Source organism: Phycodurus eques, chromosome 10 (genome assembly GCF_024500275.1).
Source record: "Phycodurus eques isolate BA_2022a chromosome 10, UOR_Pequ_1.1, whole genome shotgun sequence".
In the NCBI taxonomy this organism is placed as follows: Eukaryota; Metazoa; Chordata; class Actinopteri; order Syngnathiformes; family Syngnathidae; genus Phycodurus; species Phycodurus eques.
In genome coordinates, this window is record NC_084534.1 from 15,013,505 (window position 1) to 15,034,642 (window position 21,138).

At 39.2% G+C, this 21,138-nt stretch overlaps 2 protein-coding genes across 4 annotated transcripts; both read right to left on the minus strand.

Annotated features, from left to right (window-relative positions):
* Nucleotides 1–350: 350 nt before the first annotated feature.
* LOC133408587 (phosphatidylinositol 5-phosphate 4-kinase type-2 gamma-like) lies at nucleotides 351–13,877 on the minus strand. 3 transcript variants are annotated; one of them, XM_061687646.1, is made up of 10 exons: nucleotides 13,680–13,877; nucleotides 11,605–11,702; nucleotides 7,471–7,567; nucleotides 6,995–7,144; nucleotides 5,609–5,755; nucleotides 5,262–5,300; nucleotides 4,199–4,312; nucleotides 2,075–2,330; nucleotides 1,840–1,890; nucleotides 351–1,750 (listed from the first exon to the last, which is right to left on the minus strand). In XM_061687646.1, exons 1-10 carry the CDS (start codon nucleotides 13,812–13,814, stop codon nucleotides 1,683–1,685), a joined length of 1,155 nt encoding a protein of 384 aa, XP_061543630.1. In that variant the 5' UTR covers nucleotides 13,815–13,877; the 3' UTR covers nucleotides 351–1,682. The 3 variants fall into 3 exon arrangements, with proteins under 3 accessions (XP_061543630.1, XP_061543629.1, XP_061543631.1); XM_061687645.1 differs by having other exon boundaries at nucleotides 1,840–1,943; XM_061687647.1 differs by lacking the exon at nucleotides 351–1,750 and having other exon boundaries at nucleotides 1,854–2,011.
* A 3,179-nt stretch (nucleotides 13,878–17,056) lies between these two features.
* Nucleotides 17,057–18,873, minus strand: LOC133409009 (insulin-like growth factor-binding protein 6). The gene is made up of 4 exons (XM_061688480.1): nucleotides 18,463–18,873; nucleotides 18,154–18,182; nucleotides 17,951–18,070; nucleotides 17,057–17,399 (listed from the first exon to the last, which is right to left on the minus strand). The coding sequence occupies exons 1-4, from the start codon at nucleotides 18,776–18,778 to the stop codon at nucleotides 17,301–17,303; spliced, it is 564 nt and encodes a 187-aa protein (XP_061544464.1). The 5' UTR covers nucleotides 18,779–18,873; the 3' UTR covers nucleotides 17,057–17,300.
* Between the last annotated feature and the right edge of the window lie 2,265 nt (nucleotides 18,874–21,138).

The window sequence follows — 21,138 nt, forward strand, 5'->3', positions numbered from 1 at the left end:
CTGTTAGGATGAAGGGCAAAGTTTAGAAAACAGTGGTGAGGCCAGCCATGGTGTGCGGATTAGAGACAGTGGCACTGAAGAGACAACAGGAAGCAGAGCTGGAGGTGGCGGAAATGAAGATGTTGAGGTTCGCTCTCGGAGTGACCAGGTTGGATAAAATTAGAAATGAGCTCATCAGAGGGACAGCCCAGGTTCGATGTTTTGGAGACAAAGTTAGAGAGAGCAGACTTCGACGGTTTGGACACGTCCAGAGGACAAATAGTGAGTATATTGGTAGAAGGATGATGAGGATGGAGCTGCCAGGCAAGAGAGCTAGAGGAAGACCAAAGAGAAGGTTGATGGATGTCGTGAGGGAAGACATGAGGGCAGTTGGTGTTCGAGAGGAGGATGCAGGAGATAGGCTTACATGGAAAAGGATGACGTGCTGTGGCGACCCGTAACGGCACAAGCCGAAAGTAAAAGAAGACTTTTTTGTCATAACAACAAAGAGGTAACATTGTTAAGAATGACCCATATAAAATCCTAAATAGAGACAATAAAAATGCTCTGTTTGGCAAAATTCTGAATTTTGCCCAACTGTGGCGATGTGTCTGCTGCATGTGCTACATACAAGGATATGCATTCTAGTTATGAAAGTGTAATTCAGGAGCTTGGTGATGAAGTGCCACCTCCACAAATGAAAATATAATTGAAGATGAATGCTTTTAAATGCAGCAGATGAGGGGCGTGGGGTAAGAAGTCGCTCATCTGCATGCGACAGGACAGGACTGACCTTAGTGACGATAAGCGGTGCGGAAAATGGATATTCTAAAATATGGTCCCCAATACAGTTCGATAGTACCATACATAAGAGCTATATTTATTTTGATCAGCATGTCATTGAAAATGTAATAAATATCAATATAAAATGTTGATTTAATAATCATTTTCAATAAAATCTTGATGTTGATTGAAGCACATTAGCTAATGCCTCGGGTAAACGGCAAGACAGTTACTTGTCTTGGATGATCGGTCTCCGCCCGGTCCCTGGTCTGACAGTCGATCCTGAGATCCCACTTCTGACACCAAGTTTGTTTTGGAATTGAATCAGGGAACAATCTTGCCTTTTGTCATTTTAATGAAATCTTTGCAAAGAGAGAGACAGACAAGAGAGGAACCTGCAGTTGCTTTGTGCTTCTCCCCGACTCTGAAGAACACGGAAGAAGAAACCCACAGAACAAACTAAAACTAAAATGCGAGGGAGTGAAGGAAGAAAGGCCTATTCACACAGTTATCTTGTCCATGAGAGAAAGGGGACGCTGACAGAGACACTGAGAAGGGAGGACGAAAACAATTAAGCTACTAGGTACATTTGAAAAAGTCACACAAGAACAAAGAACTATTGAAGTAATAAAAATCACACAGAAACTATGGGATAATATAATAAAAGACTATATAGACCATATTTTGTTTCCTGGTTTAATTTAAAAACTCTAACTACAAATAGTCCAAAGTGTTTTCAAAATGAAAATATAGACAACATTCTTTGTGTGTGCTGCATTTTGAAAACATTTGAACAGCAGATTTAAGGATTAAGTTTCAATGAATTTGGGAAAATCGAATTTAAGACCTTTTTAAGGATTGCATTCTCCATCCTGTATGTGTGAAAACATAATGGCTCTTTGTTCTGCTAGGCAAATATCTTAGCGATGAACTCCCTGAAACGCGTGGCATACTGCTCTGGATGAACTGTCGAGATTTCTGCTCCTGCCTGTAAGCACACCCATGCACACACACACACACACAGTTTGTCAGTATGAATAAATAGTGTCAGTTGCTTTACATGACACCGATGCTCACCCCGCGTTTGACAGCCTTGGCAGCATGAGCCGCTTTCTTCTTGGTGTCGTACTGCGTAAGCACATCAATCAGACCCATGAAATACACTTCCCTCCGCGGTGCGCCTACATGGGAGTGAGGGAGGCTCAACGCTGCAGCCTTTGGTGATTGCTTTTGATCTCCATATATGAGCCTGCAGACCCAGGCCCGGTGTAACATGGTTTTAAGGTGAGCAAAGAGCGCCCTCAGGACTCACCTAAAGCGCTCTCGATAGCGTACACATCCACGTAAGGGTCGAACTCCCCAGGGCCCATGGGCTTGAAGGAGTTCATGTAGCCAGCTATGCCTTCAGGTGAGGTGGAGCCTGGAACCACAGATTGGCTGCTTTCATCTTGCTCTTCTTCGCCATCAGACAACTCCAACTCCAGTTCCTTCTCCTCCCTCTCAGCCCTCTCCACATCATGGATACCAAGCAGGAGGCTGTAGTCCATAATCCTCATACGCACCAGGAACTGCAGAAAGAGGGCACTCAAGCACAAATTGCACTGTGTTGTCATATGGGCCAAGCCTCAAACTCCAAAAGGTTCCATCCATCCAGTCATTCTCAACAGCGCTTATCCTGCTCAGGGTCACGGGGGTGCTAGAGCCTATCCCAGGTGACTTTGGGCAAAAGGCAGAGTACACCCTGAACTGATCGCCAGTAAGTAGCAGGGCACATATAGACACGGACAAACATTCAGACTCACATTCACACTGTCACTCAGTGGGAACTAAACCCACACTGCCTGCGCCAAGTCAGGTGAATGTACCAGTACAGCATTAGTGGTGGTGGGCAAAAGGTTCTAGATTTGAATTTTAGCTTGCGACTTTCTGTGTGGAGAATATTTCAAACACATGCATGTTTGGTTAAACATTTTTAAAAATTATTATTGAAAAAAACATTTTAATTATTATTTTGCTTTCTTTTGGGGGGGGGGGGGGGGGGTCTACAGTAGTACCTCAAATTAGGAGTGACCCGACTTCTGAATTTTTCAAGGTACAAGCATCACCCTGACATTTTTTCTGCCTTGAGATGTGATAAATAAAACTAAAAAAGAGATAAAAGCACTACAAGCTGGCAGAGAACTTCACAACAAGCAGCATATATTAAACAATTCTTGAAACAACAACAACAAAATAAAAGCTTGAAGCTGTATAGTACCGCCACTCCCAGTAAAAGTTTACTGGAAAACTGAACATCAAACAAAGAAAATTTCACCTTGTGGATTTAACCAAAGCATATCTTGTCTAACAAAAGTCAATTAGCTTAATGTGACCAAACAATGAGAATAATAACACTTATATCAATACTGTGGTAGTTATAAACCTTTAAGCAACTTCAATTTGAACACAAATGATAACATGTATTCTTTATCCTCTGTGAAAAACAACTCATATATGTTATGTACCTTAGTTGTGACAGTCTTCTTCTATATTTCATCATCGATTTTACGTGAAGTATGTCTGTATATATTATACTGCCCCTAGTGGCCAATGCATGCACAGCAGAAGGAGCATCCATCCATCCATCCATTACCTTTACCGCTTCTCCTTACTAGGGTTGCGGGGTGCTGGAGTCTATCCCAGCTATCTTCGGGCGGGAGGCGGGGTACACCCTGAACCGGTCACCAGCCAATCGCAGGGCACATAGAAACAAACAACCATTCGCACTCACAATCACACCTACGGACAATTTAGAGTCTCCAATCAACCTCCCACGCATGTTTTTGGGATGTGGGAGGAAACCGCAGTGCCCGGAGAAAACCCAACCAGTCACAGGGGAGAACATGCAAACTCCACACAGGCGGGGCTGGGATTTGAACCCCGGTCCCCAGAAATGTGAGGCGGATGTGCTAACCAGTCGCCCACCGTGCTGGCAGCAGAAGGAGCAGAAACATGGAATTATGACTCACAAACTATTCATTCAATCTATTTATTCAATTATGTGATTACTGTATGTTTTCACAATGTAGAGTGTAGAGTGCTATTTACTTTCTTAAAAAAAAACATTTTACCAAACTTTTTGTTTGTGTTTTTGGAGGGCTGGAACAGATTAATGGCATTTCCATTCATTTCAATGGGCGAAGATGATTTGAGATTTGGGTGTCACAGAACGAATTAACCTCGTAATTTAAAGCACAATTACATGTGGCCTGCAATTGTCTGCCGACCAGTCCGGGGTCCACCTCACTCGTGACCCTAATGAGGAAATGCACTATAGAGAATGGATGCTTGATCCTTTGACCTACAAAAAGCTGTGGTACCATTTTGTAAGCTCATAAAAGTTGCAGACAAATAATCCACAGACAATTTGCAAGGTAAAAAAAAAAAGGTTTCTTACCTCAAGATCTCTGTTAAGTTTGTCCGTGACGTTCTCCTTCTCCTGGTCACACACGTAAATCTTTTGCAGGTTGTTCATGAAGTCTATGTCCTTATAGGTGGGAAGCTCCTTGACCTGGAAAGCACACAACAAGGAGATGTTCATGACATTCAGCACTAATATAAAAGCCATATTCTGATATAATAAGAAAGAGTTGCATAATAATGCCCCTGATGTTTATATTAAAACCAAGACAATTTAAAATATTTTCATGAGACAACCAACTATATTGCTGTTTTCTATCAGGGTTAATACACGTTATCCAGAATGTGCTGTACTAAGAAGATTGTTTTAAAGGATTTTTTCTTTTCTTTTTTCACCACCACTATAGATTTGAAATAGAACAATAAAGAAGTCATCAAAGTGTAGACTTTCATCTTTAAATTTATGAGGTTTTACAATAAAAAAATAAAATAAAAAAGCATTTACTATTTAGTCTGAAGTCTGCAGCCCATGGACATCATTAAATTCTGAGTTTCCTCCTTGTAGATGCTTTATCAGACCTTTACTACAGGCACATTTACTTGCTGTTTATTCGTGGGTCTTTCTGCCTTCACTTATGTCTTCAGTACAGTCAAAAGCATGCTCTATGGTGTTGTGATTGGGGCATGGACCTGACCATTGAACAATATTCAATTTATTTGCCTTCAAAATGTCTACTTACTTGCATGTTTATTGTTATTATCCATCTGCACTGTCAAACACCATGCTTTCAGTTTTGTAGCATTAGGCTAAATGAGAGCATAGACTAAATACCTCATAATTTATCCATGTTTGACAAATGGTGTTGTATGCTTTGGATCATTATCTGGGTACTTTTTTTAAACAACCTCATACTTTCAATTTTTAAAAAAAAGTTCACTTCACTTCATACTCACATCCAATAGTGCAGTCTGTTGTATTCAAAAGCAAGCTCACTGTACTGCTGCCATTATTAATACTACAGGATAAGACGAGTTCATCATGTATGCATGAATTTTAATCAGTTCTCACAGTGCTGACACATCCTTTTATGTGAGCTCACCTTCTCTTTAAAAGTTGCTTCTCGAGACACCAGGGAGCCCTGAGGAAAGGAAAGACCAGACAACCATTTCTCATCTGAGTGGAGCTCAATAAGAGTGGAGACTCGACTCATATGTGACTTCATTGAGCTGTTAGCACATCACTGACTTAAAATTAATGATGTACCATGTCTTGTAAAATATTATAGCAGATCTTGACACCTTGTATCAGCAGCCATACATTTAGGCAAGTTATATTTGTACAATGATCATAAACCTGAAGTTGCGACCAATCAATATTTAATGGAACGTGTGAAGGCATTGACAATGATAATCGATCCCCATACACTACCACTTAAAGTCACTTTACCTTGAGGTCATACTTCCTGTGTACTTGTAGTCTGTGACTGAACATGTTCCTCATGACCAACATGTAGGTGTCCTCACTCTCCACTGTGACTCTGTACATGGCCAGGAACTGAGGGAGCAGTGTAGAACCGTGACAGGTGACAACATGCTGGATAAGAAAGGAGCAGTGTAATGTATTTTTCTTTCAGGTACTGTGTATTAACATTACTTTTATTCATTTATTGCCGGGGAGAAATTGGTTATGAAGACAACTATAAGGGGCGGTTGCACCTTGAGCCCCTCGTGAAGTGCAAAGTGCAAATGTCGCCCCAACAAAACAGAAGTAGGCCTGGCACTATTGAATATTTTTAAAATTGATTATTCAAGGAATACCATAAAATATACAGTATATTTTTTCCCCTTGGGGTCGGCCTCCTCATGTTCTATAGTAACTGTACTCATATTGAGTGTGTGTGGCTTTAAAAGGCGGGGCCTGGCCTAGGTGAGTTACATGGGAGTCAGCAAATGAGAGTGAAGAGTTGGCTGTTGCTGGCTCAAGTTAGCGGCTAGCTGTCAACTGGCTCACCGTTAGCCTGTCTGCCTGTTGAGTGCCTAGCTGTCATTTGTGGCTATGCAGGTAGTGTTTGAATGTACTTATTTTGTTACCGTTTGTGATTGAAATTGCCCTGGCAACTGTGTCGACCCTTGACGACTTGTGGGAGGTTTACAATACGTTCTAACTAGCAGTGGTAGGCTAAATTAAATTAGCTAACAATGTTTACTTTACTGTAGACGTGGAGTTGTGTAAGCCAGTTCTACTTTGCAATAGACACATAATTGTGTTATCTTCTTTTTTAAGTGTGAAATGATCCCAAATTTTGGACATTCTCTGTCTTTTACACACTCTTTCCTCCTGGCTTGCACTTATTGCTATGCGAGTCTGCAGTAACATTAGCCCGTGTGGAAAAATGATCACTGTGAAGCTTCGAGGCGGAGATTTTGTAATCGAATTATTCAAGTTATTTGAATTGTCGTCACAGCACTAGTTTCAGACAGTGCACTGTGCCAGATCTTCACCCAGCCTAGCTGCCAAGTCATGGGCGGAAAAACTCGATGCAAGGGCAGTATTATGTAAATTAGCTGAATTGTGATGTCACAATTCATAACAGCTATCTCATAAATATTTTTTTTGTAATAGTAAGCTTTCATAAGATCTACTTGGTTGTTTAATTTCACACTTGATGGGCGGGCAAGCACTCCAGAGGCCAAAATACAGTATTGGCATACTTGCAATTAAAAGGTACATTTCCATTATATTTGCCCTTTAAACATTACCAAATATGATTCTACAACATGAAAGGACCACATTTTGCTTGTAGTTAAAAGATGTTTTAAGTGCATGTGTCACCTGGTGATACTCAGAAAGGATGTTGTGCATTTCCGCCACCTCCTCACTGGAGATTTCTTTGACCACCAAAGTGCGGTCATATGACGCAAGCAGCAGGCCCTCACATGTTCCCTCTCCGTCTTTGAGCGGCGGACTGCGAGCCAGAGACACCTGTTGATGAAAACGTTTCTTTTGTACATACTGCATTTTGTACGCTCTTTAACATGCAAATCGTTTTCACTGAAATGCAAATTGCTACAAACAGGACAATTGGAAAATATATGGCACAATTGTGTATTTCCTGCAATGTTTCATCAGTAAAGAGAACCCAGCGTGGATCACATCGTGTTAAACTCAAATGTGTTGTAAGGTGCACAGAAATGCAAATTTCACACAAACACATGCAAATTTAGAGTCGGTGCTGAAAAAAATGCAGATAATCCTGCATGATTTCAGACCTGTGTGCTTGGGCCATACCTTCTTTTTTTTAACAGTACCTGGTAATCCTGGTCCTCAATGCCAAAGCGCTCACGTAGGTTCCTGAAGACTTGCGGACAATACTCTTTGAATTTAAATTGTCCTGGGAGATTCTCTCTGAGAAACAACCCACACAGAAAAATTTGTTTTCTTTACGAACAGACCCAGAATCATGTCATGTCTATTTAAAATGAGAATGCTGAACACAGCAACATTAGTACACCTACTCAATCTAAGATGCCTTCCCAAAGATGATAATGCTCAGTTTTTATTCACAATTAAATGATGTCATACTGAGAGCTGTTTCTAATATTCTGGTTAACTTTTTAAAATGGGTGATCGTAGCAATCCTCTTGCAGGTGTACCTAATCAACCATCCCCACAAGAAAAGCGGGAGACATACAGTTGAAGAAAAAATATGTTTGTGTAGCAATACTGAAATAAAACAACTTAGTTTTCATACAAATAAATAAATGTGGGTGTCGACGTGCAGGGGAAGTTGGAATGGTGTAACAGGGCATTGGAGGACATTTGTAAAGTTCTGAAATTTTTTTTTTATTTAAATAGCTCAGTTATAAAAAAACCATTTCATAAATATTAAGATAAGACACATTTTGCAGGGAAAGTTAAATATTAAAGTTGCTTCAATCAAATCAAGACTCTCTGAGACTACCAACACCCACCTTGCAAAAATGCTAATGGTTTATTCCACACAGGTCATTTGTTGCAACATACAAAGTGCTCTGGGTATACACACGGGAAGAAAGAAATGAGAGACAGGAGACGTAAAGAAAGCTCAAAGTTGGCAGCTAAATGCTAACAAAGTTGTTTTTGTTTCACAGAAAGGATAGATCAGCCCAAATGTTAAAGCATATTATGACTGATAAAATGCCATGGTTTTAATCAGACCTCCATATCCAAGCTACCCACAATCAATCGCCCTCAAAAGAAAGAAACAGACTTATTCATTATAAAACATGCTTATTTGTTATTATTGATGATATTGATGGTGATTATAATTAAAAAATTGAGTTAATGGTATATGTATCCTGCTGCTAGGATACTTACGCCAATAACTAGGTCTTAGCAAATTTTGGGGTCCCTGAATTTGGTGCTACACCCCTGCTAATAAATCCATGTGTTCTTTTATTATTTAGGTAAAAATTCATAGAGAGATTTAGAACAAATCCCTCTGTAGTAACATCACATGACAAAACACAGTTTATTGTTTTTCCCGAGACTGTTACACAACCTGGATTCCTGACTGGATTAAGGGATTATTTAAAGCTACTCATTTTTCCAGACTTGAGTTGTGTCATACTTCTCTGAAGGATTGAGAAACTATTTTCTTTATATTTTTAATAGATGTTGAAAACTTATGTAAAGTAATGTCTCGTTTGTTGCGGGGGTAAGGTTCCGGACCACCCCTGCAATAGGTGAAATCCCCCAAGTAGCGACCACCTATATATATTTTTTAATTATTTATACATATTTTAAAGCTGCATTAACCTCCCCAGACTCTTATTAATCTTCCCACCACTCCTTTTAATCTCTACCATACTCTTATTAACACTTTCTTTGCTTTTCAACACCTTTTAATATCATAAACATACAGTAATACACAGTATTATAAACTATGTACATTTTATTCTTTGTAATATCTTTTAATGTTAATTTTTTTCCTTTACAGTTTTAATGAATTCGTTTTGGAAGCGTTTATTTTACCACAAAAATAATTACAGCATACACTCAAAATCCCACAATATGGCAAATTATGCACAATATTAAATAAAAAATTTAAAAATCAGCAATACACAGAATCCGAAATAAGTGAACCATGATATAGTGAGGGAATAATGTCTGTCCAAATCGCAGAAATTATGTCAACGGGACTATGTTTTACCAGTGAAATGCATTATGATATATCACTGGAAAATAACATTGTTTCATGCAATTTTGCCACAATGCAGTATCCTTTGAGAGAAGGGCAAAATAAACGATTCATCTGTTGAATGTTGGGAATTGCTTGTAGATTAACGGTGTGTAAAATAATTTAGGCAAACCGGGACAGACAGTGTTGACTCATTGTCAACTGATTTTAAGTCTATATGAACAACAAGGGAAATTGTGCTACATCCAAATTATGGCAAACTACAACTTCCAGCATTTTTCTACTCCAAGTGTGAGGAACCAACAACCCCCACATGGCCATATACAGTGCAAGAGAGCATTAGATCTACTCCTCAGATGAACTGTCATAAAAAGCCCAAAACATTTAACCCATAAACGCTCATAATGCTACATAATAATATACGTTTGCTCTATTACTACTTCTGACTTTTTTCATAAATTTAGTGTGGCCCTTTATTTAAATAAATAAATAAATGGCCCCTGAATGGATACATTTCTCCTCACCCCTGTTCTATAATGTATTATGATCATGATTTGATGTCTAATGATGAGATGGATGTATTTTTTTCAAAATGGCAAGTTTGTATTGTCCAGAACACACATACACACACTGCTAAAACATGTCCCAGAATGCATTGCAGTAGCTAGTGTGTTGACAGTTCAGTTACTCGTTAGCGCTCGTGTAGCTCATTTTAATCATGTTGAAGTGGTACCGGTAGTTTTAAAATGCAAATCATTGGTTAACAATTCAGGTTTAGTAAAACATGTTTCCACATTGACATTATTAGCTTATTAGCAGAGTACAGCCAGTACCGTGACCTCTGAGGGTCAAAATAAATTTGGTGTAGCGCTTCATTGTAAAAGTTGAACTCGAAATGAGTTAGTGGACTATCACTTATGAGTTAGTGGACTATCACAATCACATTTACATGGTAGCAGAATGAGAGAAAGAATAGTGAACGAATAGTGAACAAAATAGTGAACAAAAACATGCAAAACAGAGTTACGAGATACTGTACAATTTGTTTGTTTTTAATTGCTTAAGTGTTGTCCAGCCTGACAAAATGTTTACAGTGGATAGGGTGTTAAGGACCAGGCCCGACTGCGAATATTGAAAATCTACGATTAATTGAAGCCCTTTTTTTTTTCTTGTAACCCCCCAAAATTGATGAAAAAGCGGGGATATGTCACCAATAAACGTTTTCCACTAGAAACAGGGGGTGGTTTAAAAAATAAAAAATTGAAAAAATGGAGTACATCAGTATCCACTGCATTTTTAAAAAGCTGTGATTTCCCATCCTTCCATTTTCTATAGTGCTTGTCCTCATAAGGGTCACAGGGTAGCTGCAGCCTATCTTTCGGGCAACAAATTCCACTTTTCCTCCATCAATTTTCTGTTGCCGCTGAGCTGACATCTCTCCCAGCTGAGTTTGGGGAAGCACTGGGTACAACCTGGACTGGTGGCCAGTCAATCACGGGTATGGTACCCAGAAAAAAAAACACGTAAGCACAGGGAAAACATGCAAATTCCAGGTTGGAGCCGAGATACGAATCCTGAACGTGAGAACTGTGAGGTAGACATGCTAACCACTAGATCGCTATGCTGCCAAAGTCAGTAATTATTCATTCGGAATAATTTTTTATATAATAAAATAGAGGCGGCACGGTGGACGACTGGTTAGAGCGTCAGCCTCACAGTTCTGAGGACCCAGGTTCAATCCCCGGCCCCGACTGTAAATTGCCCGTAGGTGTGACTGTGAGTGCGAATGGTTGTTTGTTTGTATGTGCCCTGCGATTGGCTGGCAACCAGTTCAGGGTGTACCCTGCCTCCTGCCCGATGACAGCTGGGATGGGCTCCAGTACGCCCGCGACCCGAGTGAGGAGAAGCGACTCAGAAAATGGATGGATAATAAAATAGATCACTGACAAATTCAGTTCAATTATGTAGTTTGTATTTAACTGAATAGAGGTTTGGAGAAAAATGTCCAATATGTTTTCATGCCGTAAATGCGACTTTAAATTTTTTGAAGTGTCAGACTCATTTGACTTTCTTTTTATCAAGACATTTTTGTTATTAATAATTGCGAGGTGCAGGATGATTAATATTCTGATTGGGGGCTGAGCACTCCTAAAGATCACACCGTCTATTGTTCCCTCGATTTACTGATGTTAGTGAAGTGATGCATGAGGAGTGTTAGTGTTAGGACGAAAGCAGAAACATGAAGAGGAGGACAGTACTGTACTTGTTGAAGAGGTGGTGGTTGACTTTGACCTTGGTACTGGCTCGGAAGTCATCTGGAAGCAACATGACAGGCACGGGCACCTGGCTCAGGTCGTTGATCTGCACACATTCATTTAGTCAGTGGTGGGAAGTAACAAAGTACAAATGCTAAGTAGATTTTTCAGGTATCTGTACAGTACTTAAGGATCTATTTTTTACCATTTGTATTTGTTACTTTTAACCAGATGTCTGTCTACTCTTTACTTTTTCAAAATAGGCTTGTTAGCTTTTTCAATTGCCGCAGATGATGACACGACATAAAAAAAAGATGTAACTAGAGAAAGGGGGAGTCATTGGCCTTATTTAATGCTGCAGTGCATAGCTTCTGTCGCCCCTTAAGGCTGAAATTCTGCTTTACCACAACAGAGCCGTCGCTTTGATATGACATAGGCTATGCCTAGCCACCGCCTTCCCACCGTGTGTTTCTAGAACGTTTTTATTCTGTTCTGAAGGACAACCCCTGGGGGGAAAAAAGATGAATTCTCTGGAAGTTTCTGTCTGCTACAGAAGCCCAAAATAATGTCTACCTCGCTTTTTACAAATGGGAGACATGGGGCCACACTGCTGCTAGGTAAAATGCATCATTTCATCATTTCGTTTCAGGTATATCATTCATGTCATGCCTGGGCATGCGAATATCGCCGGTTGACACAAAATATCAAAGATGAAATACTGAAAACTAGAGCAAGATGTTAGAGGAGCTATTGTGTCATCTCATCTAGTAGTAGCTTGGGTGAAAATGAAAAAAAAGTTAGACACTGCAGCTTGAAGAGAATTGTTGATGTTGTCTGCGCCACGAATTATTTGAGGGGAATAAATGATCTTGTGCCAGCCGAAAACCAACTGCTTCTGGTGGTCTAATCTGAGAAGACACATGCAAGCAAAGTGTATTTCTTTTGAGTTAGCACTAGCTAATTACGCATTTTTTGTTACGTGCTTCACAATACAAGCAAAGCTGTGGGAACACATTGTTTTGGCCAGCCATCGCGAGCTAGCTTTCGTTTTTTTTTTGTTTACATCTTTTCAGTAAGGACACTACGTACTGTAAGTTAGTAAAAGAGGGAAACTATTTTGTGTGTAGAGGTATTTTTTTTCCCGTTGCGCCAAGGTGCCCAAACTATGTTGTACTGTGATTGACAATGTTTTCCACATGCTGCACACATATACAGTAGAACGTCGATAAAATGGATGGATAATTGTGTCCAAAAATAGTTTCCATTTGTCACTTAAAATGCCGTTGACAAAGTCTGTTAGTTCCAGAATTGGGCGCTGTTGTTTAGTGGCACTGTGGCGCAATGCAGGCAGAGAATGGGACTGACGTATTTCTGGGTCACAGATATGCAATAATACGAAATCCTCCCGTGGCTGTCTAGCGGCCATGTTGATTGTTTGTCATCGACGTGGCGGCCGTGTGACGATGGTTACAGCTATTGTCTACTGTACATAGAGCAGAGAGAGAGCGGCATGGCTGCGACGTTAACTCTGAGGAGTACAAAACACAAAAGTCTTTGGAGTCTGGAACATGCTATTTTTGGTACAGTAGCAGTTTTTTTGTCAAGCCGTTCACATTTGGCAACAGATTTGGAACTAGGAAACTCACCTATTAGTCCGTTCCATCAAGGCTTCACTGTATATGTATGCAACAAACATTTGTTATTATGTATTTACATTTCATCATGTTTTGCTATGACTTTATTATTTGTGTAAAAAACAAATAATTGGTTAAATATTTGGTTAATGATTTTAATCCACTTTTTTTAAGAGGAAACATCCAAGGGTGCTGGTGATGCACTCATTCGAAATAAAGAAAATTAGGTAAGCGAAATGTAATCAAATGTAAATATAGTTACATTAGTTTTTTTTTAAAAGTAGCCAAATTGAAATAGGTACACTTTCAACAGGCTAACTTGCAAATGTAATTAACTACATTCTCTACAACACTCGCTGGAGCCTCCTTCTACTTTAGTACAGAATGTGAGTCCTTAAACCACTTCTGCTGCACGCACACAAACAAGCGTTTCTCAGTCACATACCCACCGAGTGATTGACTCCCCACATGAGCACACTCGACACGGGCTCCCCGGCGCGGAACACCTCCACTTTCTGCTGCACGAAGTGCTTCATCTTGGTCTTCCTCTTGTGTGGGACGCGTGCTGCGCTCGGAGAGGACATTGGAGCACTCTGGCGTTACGCAGAACTTTTAGGACTCTGTGGGTGCGCAGTTGTCACCTCGCGACGTCGTTGAGTCTTTGGAAAAGTGGGATGGATGATGGTGATGATGATGATGCTGCGGTTGGATCAACTTTCTGCTGCAGGTTGGTGGCGCTGTGACGCAACAGCCACCTGGTCCAAACTATTCAAACCGTCTTTTTAGTCACCACATGAGACGGTTTTGTGGCTGACATGTTCGATATTTAAGTACTAATAAAGTTAATGAATTTTCCTTCAAACACATCCATAGATCTCAATCTGCAATTTAAAAAAAAAAATCCAGCTATAGCAAAACAATATTTAATAAGGTTTCCTATTTGATTCCTATTTATTGTGGCGTTGCCCTGTTGTAAAAAAAATTATTCTGAATTGGTTTCTGGTACCGCCTACTGTTGTTAACTTTGTTTTAATGTGCAGAAATGTATCGATTGGTCTCTCGAAAATTATGCTTAGACGCACACATAGATAATCGTATTTCTTTAATCAACAAGTTACATATATATACATTGTCTTCTGACATAGATAATACATTAATTCTCAAAAGCCAAAACATTCAGAACTGTGATCCTCTTATTACATGTAACTCCCAGTATTGTTGACTTCTTCTATTATATGAGCCTTTTCTTTCATTAAAAAATTTACTTTCCTTGATAGAAAATATATATATATATTCCTATAATTTGATGTCAAAGGTGCAGAACCACTAAAATCTATAGACCCTTCATTCAAATAAACAAATAATAAAGAAAAGTCAATGCAGTGTATAGTTTTCCCTGCCCTTTCTGACACATTTTTAAGTCTATTTTTATTAATTAATCTATGTTTTTCATTTTGTTTGAATGCAAAACAAAAATACATTAGAAAAAATATTTCAATTTATTCGTTTTACAAAACAACCTCAGATTTCTTGAGAATATTTCACTTGAGTTTGTCATCTAACATGTGTGCATAATAACTGATCGCAGTGCTTGTATTTGAAGGCATAAGACTTTAAGTCACAGGTATTTGGAAGTGTAGAATATAGTATTGCACTTGTTTTTAATTGGATTGAATCAATTTATGAAGACCTAGGAATTACCACCATTCCATTTTTTACAGGAGTATAATAATTCTCAAAATTATCCTTAGTCCCCACCACCACGATATCTTTTGTATTTTTCCACTTTCAAATTCATCCTGTGGGCCAGATTGTACCCCCCAGTGGGCCATGTTTGACATCACTTTGTTAAATGATTGTGGTCACTTTATTTCTAGATGCACTCAGAAAAAGAAAAAAAAAGTCCTTTCATTTTGTCAGACCAGGACTACACACAGGACTCAGAGATCACTAGTGAGAGCAGGTTTTATTGTATACACCGATGACATCTGGACAGACTGACAAAACGATCAGCTCCAAAATTACTAGAGCTGTCTGGAAGGAGAACCTGGCTCTGCGAGGAAGAGCGCTCTACACTCACAGGGAACAAAATACATTCTGGAACGACACAAGGAAGACTATTTAAGCACACGGAAGGTAATGGGGAACAGGTGGAGACAATCAGGAATCAGGGCTGACACACAGGAGACACATGAGGAAGAGCAAGTGCTCTAAAACGAGAGAGGACAGTTAGACTTTGAAAATAAAATAGGAAATGACAAGACAAAAAAAACAACAACAATAAGACCAGACAAACCTCACCACGGTGTGACAGATTTGATTTAATTCAGACATATACATTGGTTGCACACGATTCAAATGTGGTAAACCGGCCTATATTATTTATTATTTGCAAGGAGAAGAGAGAGAAAAATGACATCATCACATGAACCGATGTACATGATGAAATTAAAGGCCCACGTAAATTTGTCCTGTAAATTTGACTCACCACAGAGAAGAGTTTTTTTTTCATAACTTTAATAGACCCATGACGTTCAATGAGGGAAATAAAGTCTGTAAATAAGACTTGCATAACATTTTACAATGAAATGTAAAAATATGGAATGTCAAAAAACACTTAACAACAATAGAGTAATATTTTGCACAAGGATGGATAGTGTCTTACCAATGTCTCTTCTCAAATAGGGATCCATTCAGATTGTGTTGTTATCCCTCAAAGTACAAGCTTAACTAATGGCTAAGTTATGTTCCCCAACTGTTTAGTATAGTATTATATCAACATTATTGTACTAATGTATAAGGTCATGTTACAAGAGTACAAAAGATTTGTAACTTTGAGGGTACCAACCCATTGTCAAGCTATACAGGTATATTCCTAATGATACAATCAAACGTTTTTTGCTTGTTGTTGTTTAATAAGGTAAAAATAAAAGTAAAATATCCCCATTTAATTCAGCTTCCACACTATATGTTGTTATTTTTATTGTGACTACTAATTAGCATTGGGTAATATTTAAATTATTATGAATTATTCTATGGCCATAAATATTGGTGTTAAAAACATAAATAATATGACAAGTAGATACTATATACAACAGGTACATTGTTACAATAGCAGTGGTGTAAAAATACTGATCTTGTATAAAAAAATTGGAAAATGATATGTACTGACAATAATAATAATAATAATAATAATTGTTAAATGACAAACAGACTGTTTAACATGGAACAATTGGCAGAATATGCAAACACACACCAAACACTTTATTAGGTACACCTACACCATCTAATACAAGAGCTGTATCCCAAAAAAATGCGTCTTTGCAAATAATGCGCAGTTTCAGTAAGAGTAATATATCTCCCAAGTGATTACTACTGTGGTCATGTTGCAACTATTAAGGGTAATTTTGGGTGAACTCCTCAAAATTTACTAGAAACTTTCCAGAGGAATTTTAGTAAACACACACACACAAAACTCTACATTTTATGTCAAACTGTTCCACACAATTGCATTTTTAAGTTTAAAACAACAATATTGCATTGATCCACTAGTAATTTAATATGTTGTTGTGTTGGACAAACAAAATACAATTGCGCAGAACTGCGTGACATAAAAATATTAAGTAAAGTCAGGTTGTTGTTTTTTGAATGAAGGAATTTGGGAAATATTTAGATGGAAACGTTTTATGCGAATTAATAAGGAGTTATGGCACTGAACTGGAGATATTGGTGTCATTTTGACCAGCTGCAACGTAAAAGTAAAAAAATAAAAGTTAACTTTTGATACAACTCTTGTATTGGATCTTATTAGTTTATGCAGGCGTAACTAATGTGTCAAGTGTTAGCCAGTGCAGACATTATGGCGTCTGATTAGAACAGTTCACTAGGTGTTCGCTAGAGGGCACCAATGGTCAGAGTTACACCTTAAACAGCTTGCGGCTCATGGAATGAGAAGAGAGGCACAGAGTTGGAATTCCCAAATAAGTCTGTAAGGAAATCCTTTATCTTCGTCCTATGTTGGCCGCCAACCGTTTTTCTCCTTTCTTTAATCCGACATTTGACACTCTTTTTCAACAAGTCAAGCCTTTGTGTTTATGTGACGTCACTGGCATGCCGCTCTCATCCACACACCAGCACCGACCGCGTTGTTTACCCCGAGAGGACCAACACTGTACACAAATAAATAACATACTGTAGCCCAAATGTCGGTATGCAAACATTCATTTTAATTATTTTTTCTGACAAGACCATCTATCTAGCTCTAGCGGATTTTCCTGCACAATGCGCAAGTGTGGTGTGCGTCCATTTTAATGTTCCGGGGAGAAACGCAAACGCACATTTAACTTTTTCCGCCCAGTTTTTCTTTTGTCTCTCCTCGATTACTGGTAATATAATAGTAATTTTTATTTCGTTTTAAACTACAGTTTTAGTTAAGATACACGGTAATATATTATTTATACGAAGCCAATGTACTGTATGTATGACAAAATTCGAAGCAAATCAAATATATTATTATTCTATTATAAAAAAGTTGAAAATATACTGTCCATATATATATATATATATAGAGAGAGAGAGAGAGAGAGAGAGAGAGAGAGAGAGAGAGGGAGAGACAGAGAACTTTTCGTTGGACATCAATGATTTGTACAAATCAGTTGTACTATATCTAGCTATCTATCAATCTAGTCTTGGGTTAAAGTTACAGTACTTTACAACTCACCTGCTTCTTTCTAAAGAAGCCACGTTTATCACAGTTGGGCATGTAGATATCATGATGGGACTTGAATAAATGGCTATCAAGGCCTCTGATTAGTGTGGTTAGCAGCTTTCGACAAGGGGCCTGTGAGAGGAAAGGATTTTTAAAGTATGACTAATCATTAACTGTCTCTATAGTGTATAATTATTATAAAAGAAGATGGTTACCTCCTCCGGATTCTCGGTAGGTGCGGGATCTAAGGACAGACAAAATATCACAAGTGACTATTCAATGTGTTTACACCTACTATCAGTCATTGCAAAACATGTACAATGAGCAAACTGTAATGGAAAGTGGTGTTATTTTGTTTTATAATGGCTTTATCCAATAGCATTAAAAGCATTGGCTCTGAACAAAAACCCACCCATTAGACAGAGAGACTTTAATACCAAAACTTAGTTGTCGCGGCACTACGAGTTGCAGATGCATGCACATCCATCAACATCGCCTTGCAGGCACCAAGCCAAAAATGTTACCTGCTGTCTGGCTCTTTTCCGTCCAACTGATGACGCTAACATTGCTGCAGACGCCCCTGCCCTCCAGCAGGGTGTGGAGGGGCCGCGGGTCATTTGGCACGGGTGCACAACGCAGACCGCTGGCACAGCTCAGTGTGTAGACCCCACATGGTTCTCCAATGGTAAGAGCGGTGACATTTAAATCTCCCGGCATGTGCATTTGGGAAGGCTTTCCTTTGCAGCCGGGACATCCTCTGGACGGTGTAGTTAGTGGCCTTTGGCTCGAAAGAAGTGGCTGCAGGAAAAGCAGCCCCAGCACATTCACGCACAGAAGCATCTCACACTTGAAAGTTGTCCAGGGCCTTGATTTGTTGACGCTTGTTTTCTCCGAGGACCTCGGAAGCCTCTGTTTATTTCCACTGAGCTTCGAAATGTGGATAGCAATTTGCTCAAGCCAAGAAATGGTGATAATGAGGCTGACAGATAGCACTGGCAGCAGCTTTTAAAGGGCCAAACCAGAGAGGAAAGGTATGGGAGGGTGCGTGATGAAGAATGCTAGTTTTCCTCTCATTTGCACAGAGCTGAGCACACCCTATTTCTCCTCTTGTTACACAAACACACGCACACACACTAATACCATTTGCTGTCTGTCATCTTGAAGGATAGTCATGTTTTCTATTCCAACATAAATCAGCAGTGGCACAGTTGCTAATCCTCTGCTTTTTTGCCAGTTAAGGTTTAATCTATCTGAATTGACAAATTAGAGCACTGCAACCCCCAAAACATATTCTGTATTTATGTAGTAGAGTTAGTTAGATAGAGTTAGAGTTAGATATTGTCATTTGCGCAGTTGAATTTTGTTGGTCATTTTTTGACCTCGAAAACAAACAAAACACACCTATATTATACCTATATTATTTGCTTTTAAAAGTCAAATATACAGTCCCCTCCAAAAGTATTGGAACGACAAGGTCAATTTCTTTGTTTTTGTTGTATACTGAAGACATTTGGGTTTCAGATCAAAAGATGAATATGAGACAGAAGTTCAGAATTCCAGCTTTTATTTCATGGCATTGACATCTAGATGTGTTAAACAACTCAGGACAGAGCATCTTTTGTTTGAACCCACCCACTTTTCAAGTGAGCAAAAGTTTTGGAACATGGGACTGATGGCTATTTCTAGTTGCTCTGGTGTTGCCTTTTAGATTGATTGCTCAAACATTAGATCATGCTTGTTTTTGGCTTTGTTTCACCTTTGAAAACTCCATTTGCTGTTAAGCAAACATGAAGACCAGAGAGCTGTCCATAGGAGAAAAGAGTCCATTTTGAAGCTGAGAGAAGAGGGAAAATCGATCAGAGCTATTGCACAAACATTGGGCATAGCAATAAGACAATTTGGAATGTTCTGAAAAAGAAAGAAACTACTGGTGTACTGAGCGACAGACATCGATTGAACAGGTTGGCCAAGGGTATCAACAGCAGTTGATGACAGAAACATTGTGAGAGCTGTGAAGAAACACCAAAGACAACAGTCAGTGACATCACTGCCAACCTCCACAGGTCAGGAGTGAAGGTATCACAATCCACTGTTGGAAGAAGACTTAGGGAGAACCAATAAACAGGTCATACCACAAGATGCAAACCAGTCATCAGCAAAAAGAATAGGAAGGCCAGATTGGATTTTGCAAAGAAATACAGAGATGAGCCACAAACGTTTTGGAACAAAGTTTTATGGACTGATGAGACTAAGATTAACCTCTACCAAAGCGATGGAAAGGCCAAGGTATGGAGAAACAAATGATCTGCTTGTGATCTAAAACACACAAGCTCATCTGTGAAGCATAGTGGGCTCGCTAGTCTTTATTGATGAAGTAACTCGTGATGGTAGCAGCAGAATGAATTCTGAAGTTTACAAAACCATTTGGTATGGCAATTTACAGAAAAATGCATCCAAACTAATTGGGAGAAGCTTCATCATCCAACATGAAACTGATCCAATACACACTGCCAGCACAAGACTTCATCAGGGGGGAAAAGTGGAAGGTCTTAGACTGGCCAAGTCAATCACCGGACCTTTACCCAATAGAGCACAGGTGTCAAACTCAAGGCCCAGGGGCCAAATCTGGCCCTCCAAGTCATTTCATGTGGCCCGCGAAAGCAAATCATCTGTGTCAACTTCCATGATTATTGCTCAAATTCTCCTAAAAGAATAACAATAAATAGTAGCGTTGAGACATTGCAAGCATTTTCTGTTTATGGTATCTTGAACAATAGTTGAACTATTATCCTTGACTTCTGATTTCAAAACTAGGTATCCATCAATTTGTATGTAATAATGAGGTGACTAAACATTTATATGGTTTCACAGTCAACAGCCCTTTGAGGGAAACCGTGACTACAATGTGGCTCGAGGCAAAAATGACAGAGAGAGAGTCGTGATTGGTGCAGATTGTAATGGACATGCTGGTGAAGGAAATAGGCGTGACGAAGAAGTGATGGGTAAGTACGGCATCCAGGAAAGGAACTTGGAGGGACAGATGGTGGTAGACTTTGCAAAAAGGATGCAAATGGCTGTAGTGAACACTTTTTCCAGAAGAGGCAGGAACATAGGGTGAACGACAAGAGCGGAGGTAGAAGCACGCAGGTGGATTACATCTTGTGCAGACGATGTAATCTGGTCAGGAAGTGAAGAAACAA

Excerpts from the sequence above, each read along its gene's own strand:
- LOC133408587 (XM_061687645.1), bottom strand. The coding sequence starts at position 13,814 with ATGTCCTCTCCGAGCGCAGCACGCGTCCCACACAAGAGGAAGACCAAG. Across the intron at positions 11,703-13,679 it reads TGTGGGGAGTCAATCACTCG|ATCAACGACCTGAGCCAGGT; the intron begins GTGGGTATGTGA and ends GAATGTGTGCAG. Across the intron at positions 1,944-2,074 it reads CGCTATCGAGAGCGCTTTAG|GCGCACCGCGGAGGGAAGTG; the intron begins GTGAGTCCTGAG and ends ACTCCCATGTAG.
- LOC133409009 (XM_061688480.1), bottom strand. The coding sequence starts at position 18,778 with ATGCTTCTGTGCGTGAATGTGCTGGGGCTGCTTTTCCTGCAGCCACTT. Across the intron at positions 18,183-18,462 it reads GGAAAAGAGCCAGACAGCAG|ATCCCGCACCTACCGAGAAT; the intron begins GTAACATTTTTG and ends GTCTGTCCTTAG. Across the intron at positions 17,400-17,950 it reads GCTTCTTTAGAAAGAAGCAG|TGTTGGTCCTCTCGGGGTAA; the intron begins GTGAGTTGTAAA and ends ATTTGTGTACAG.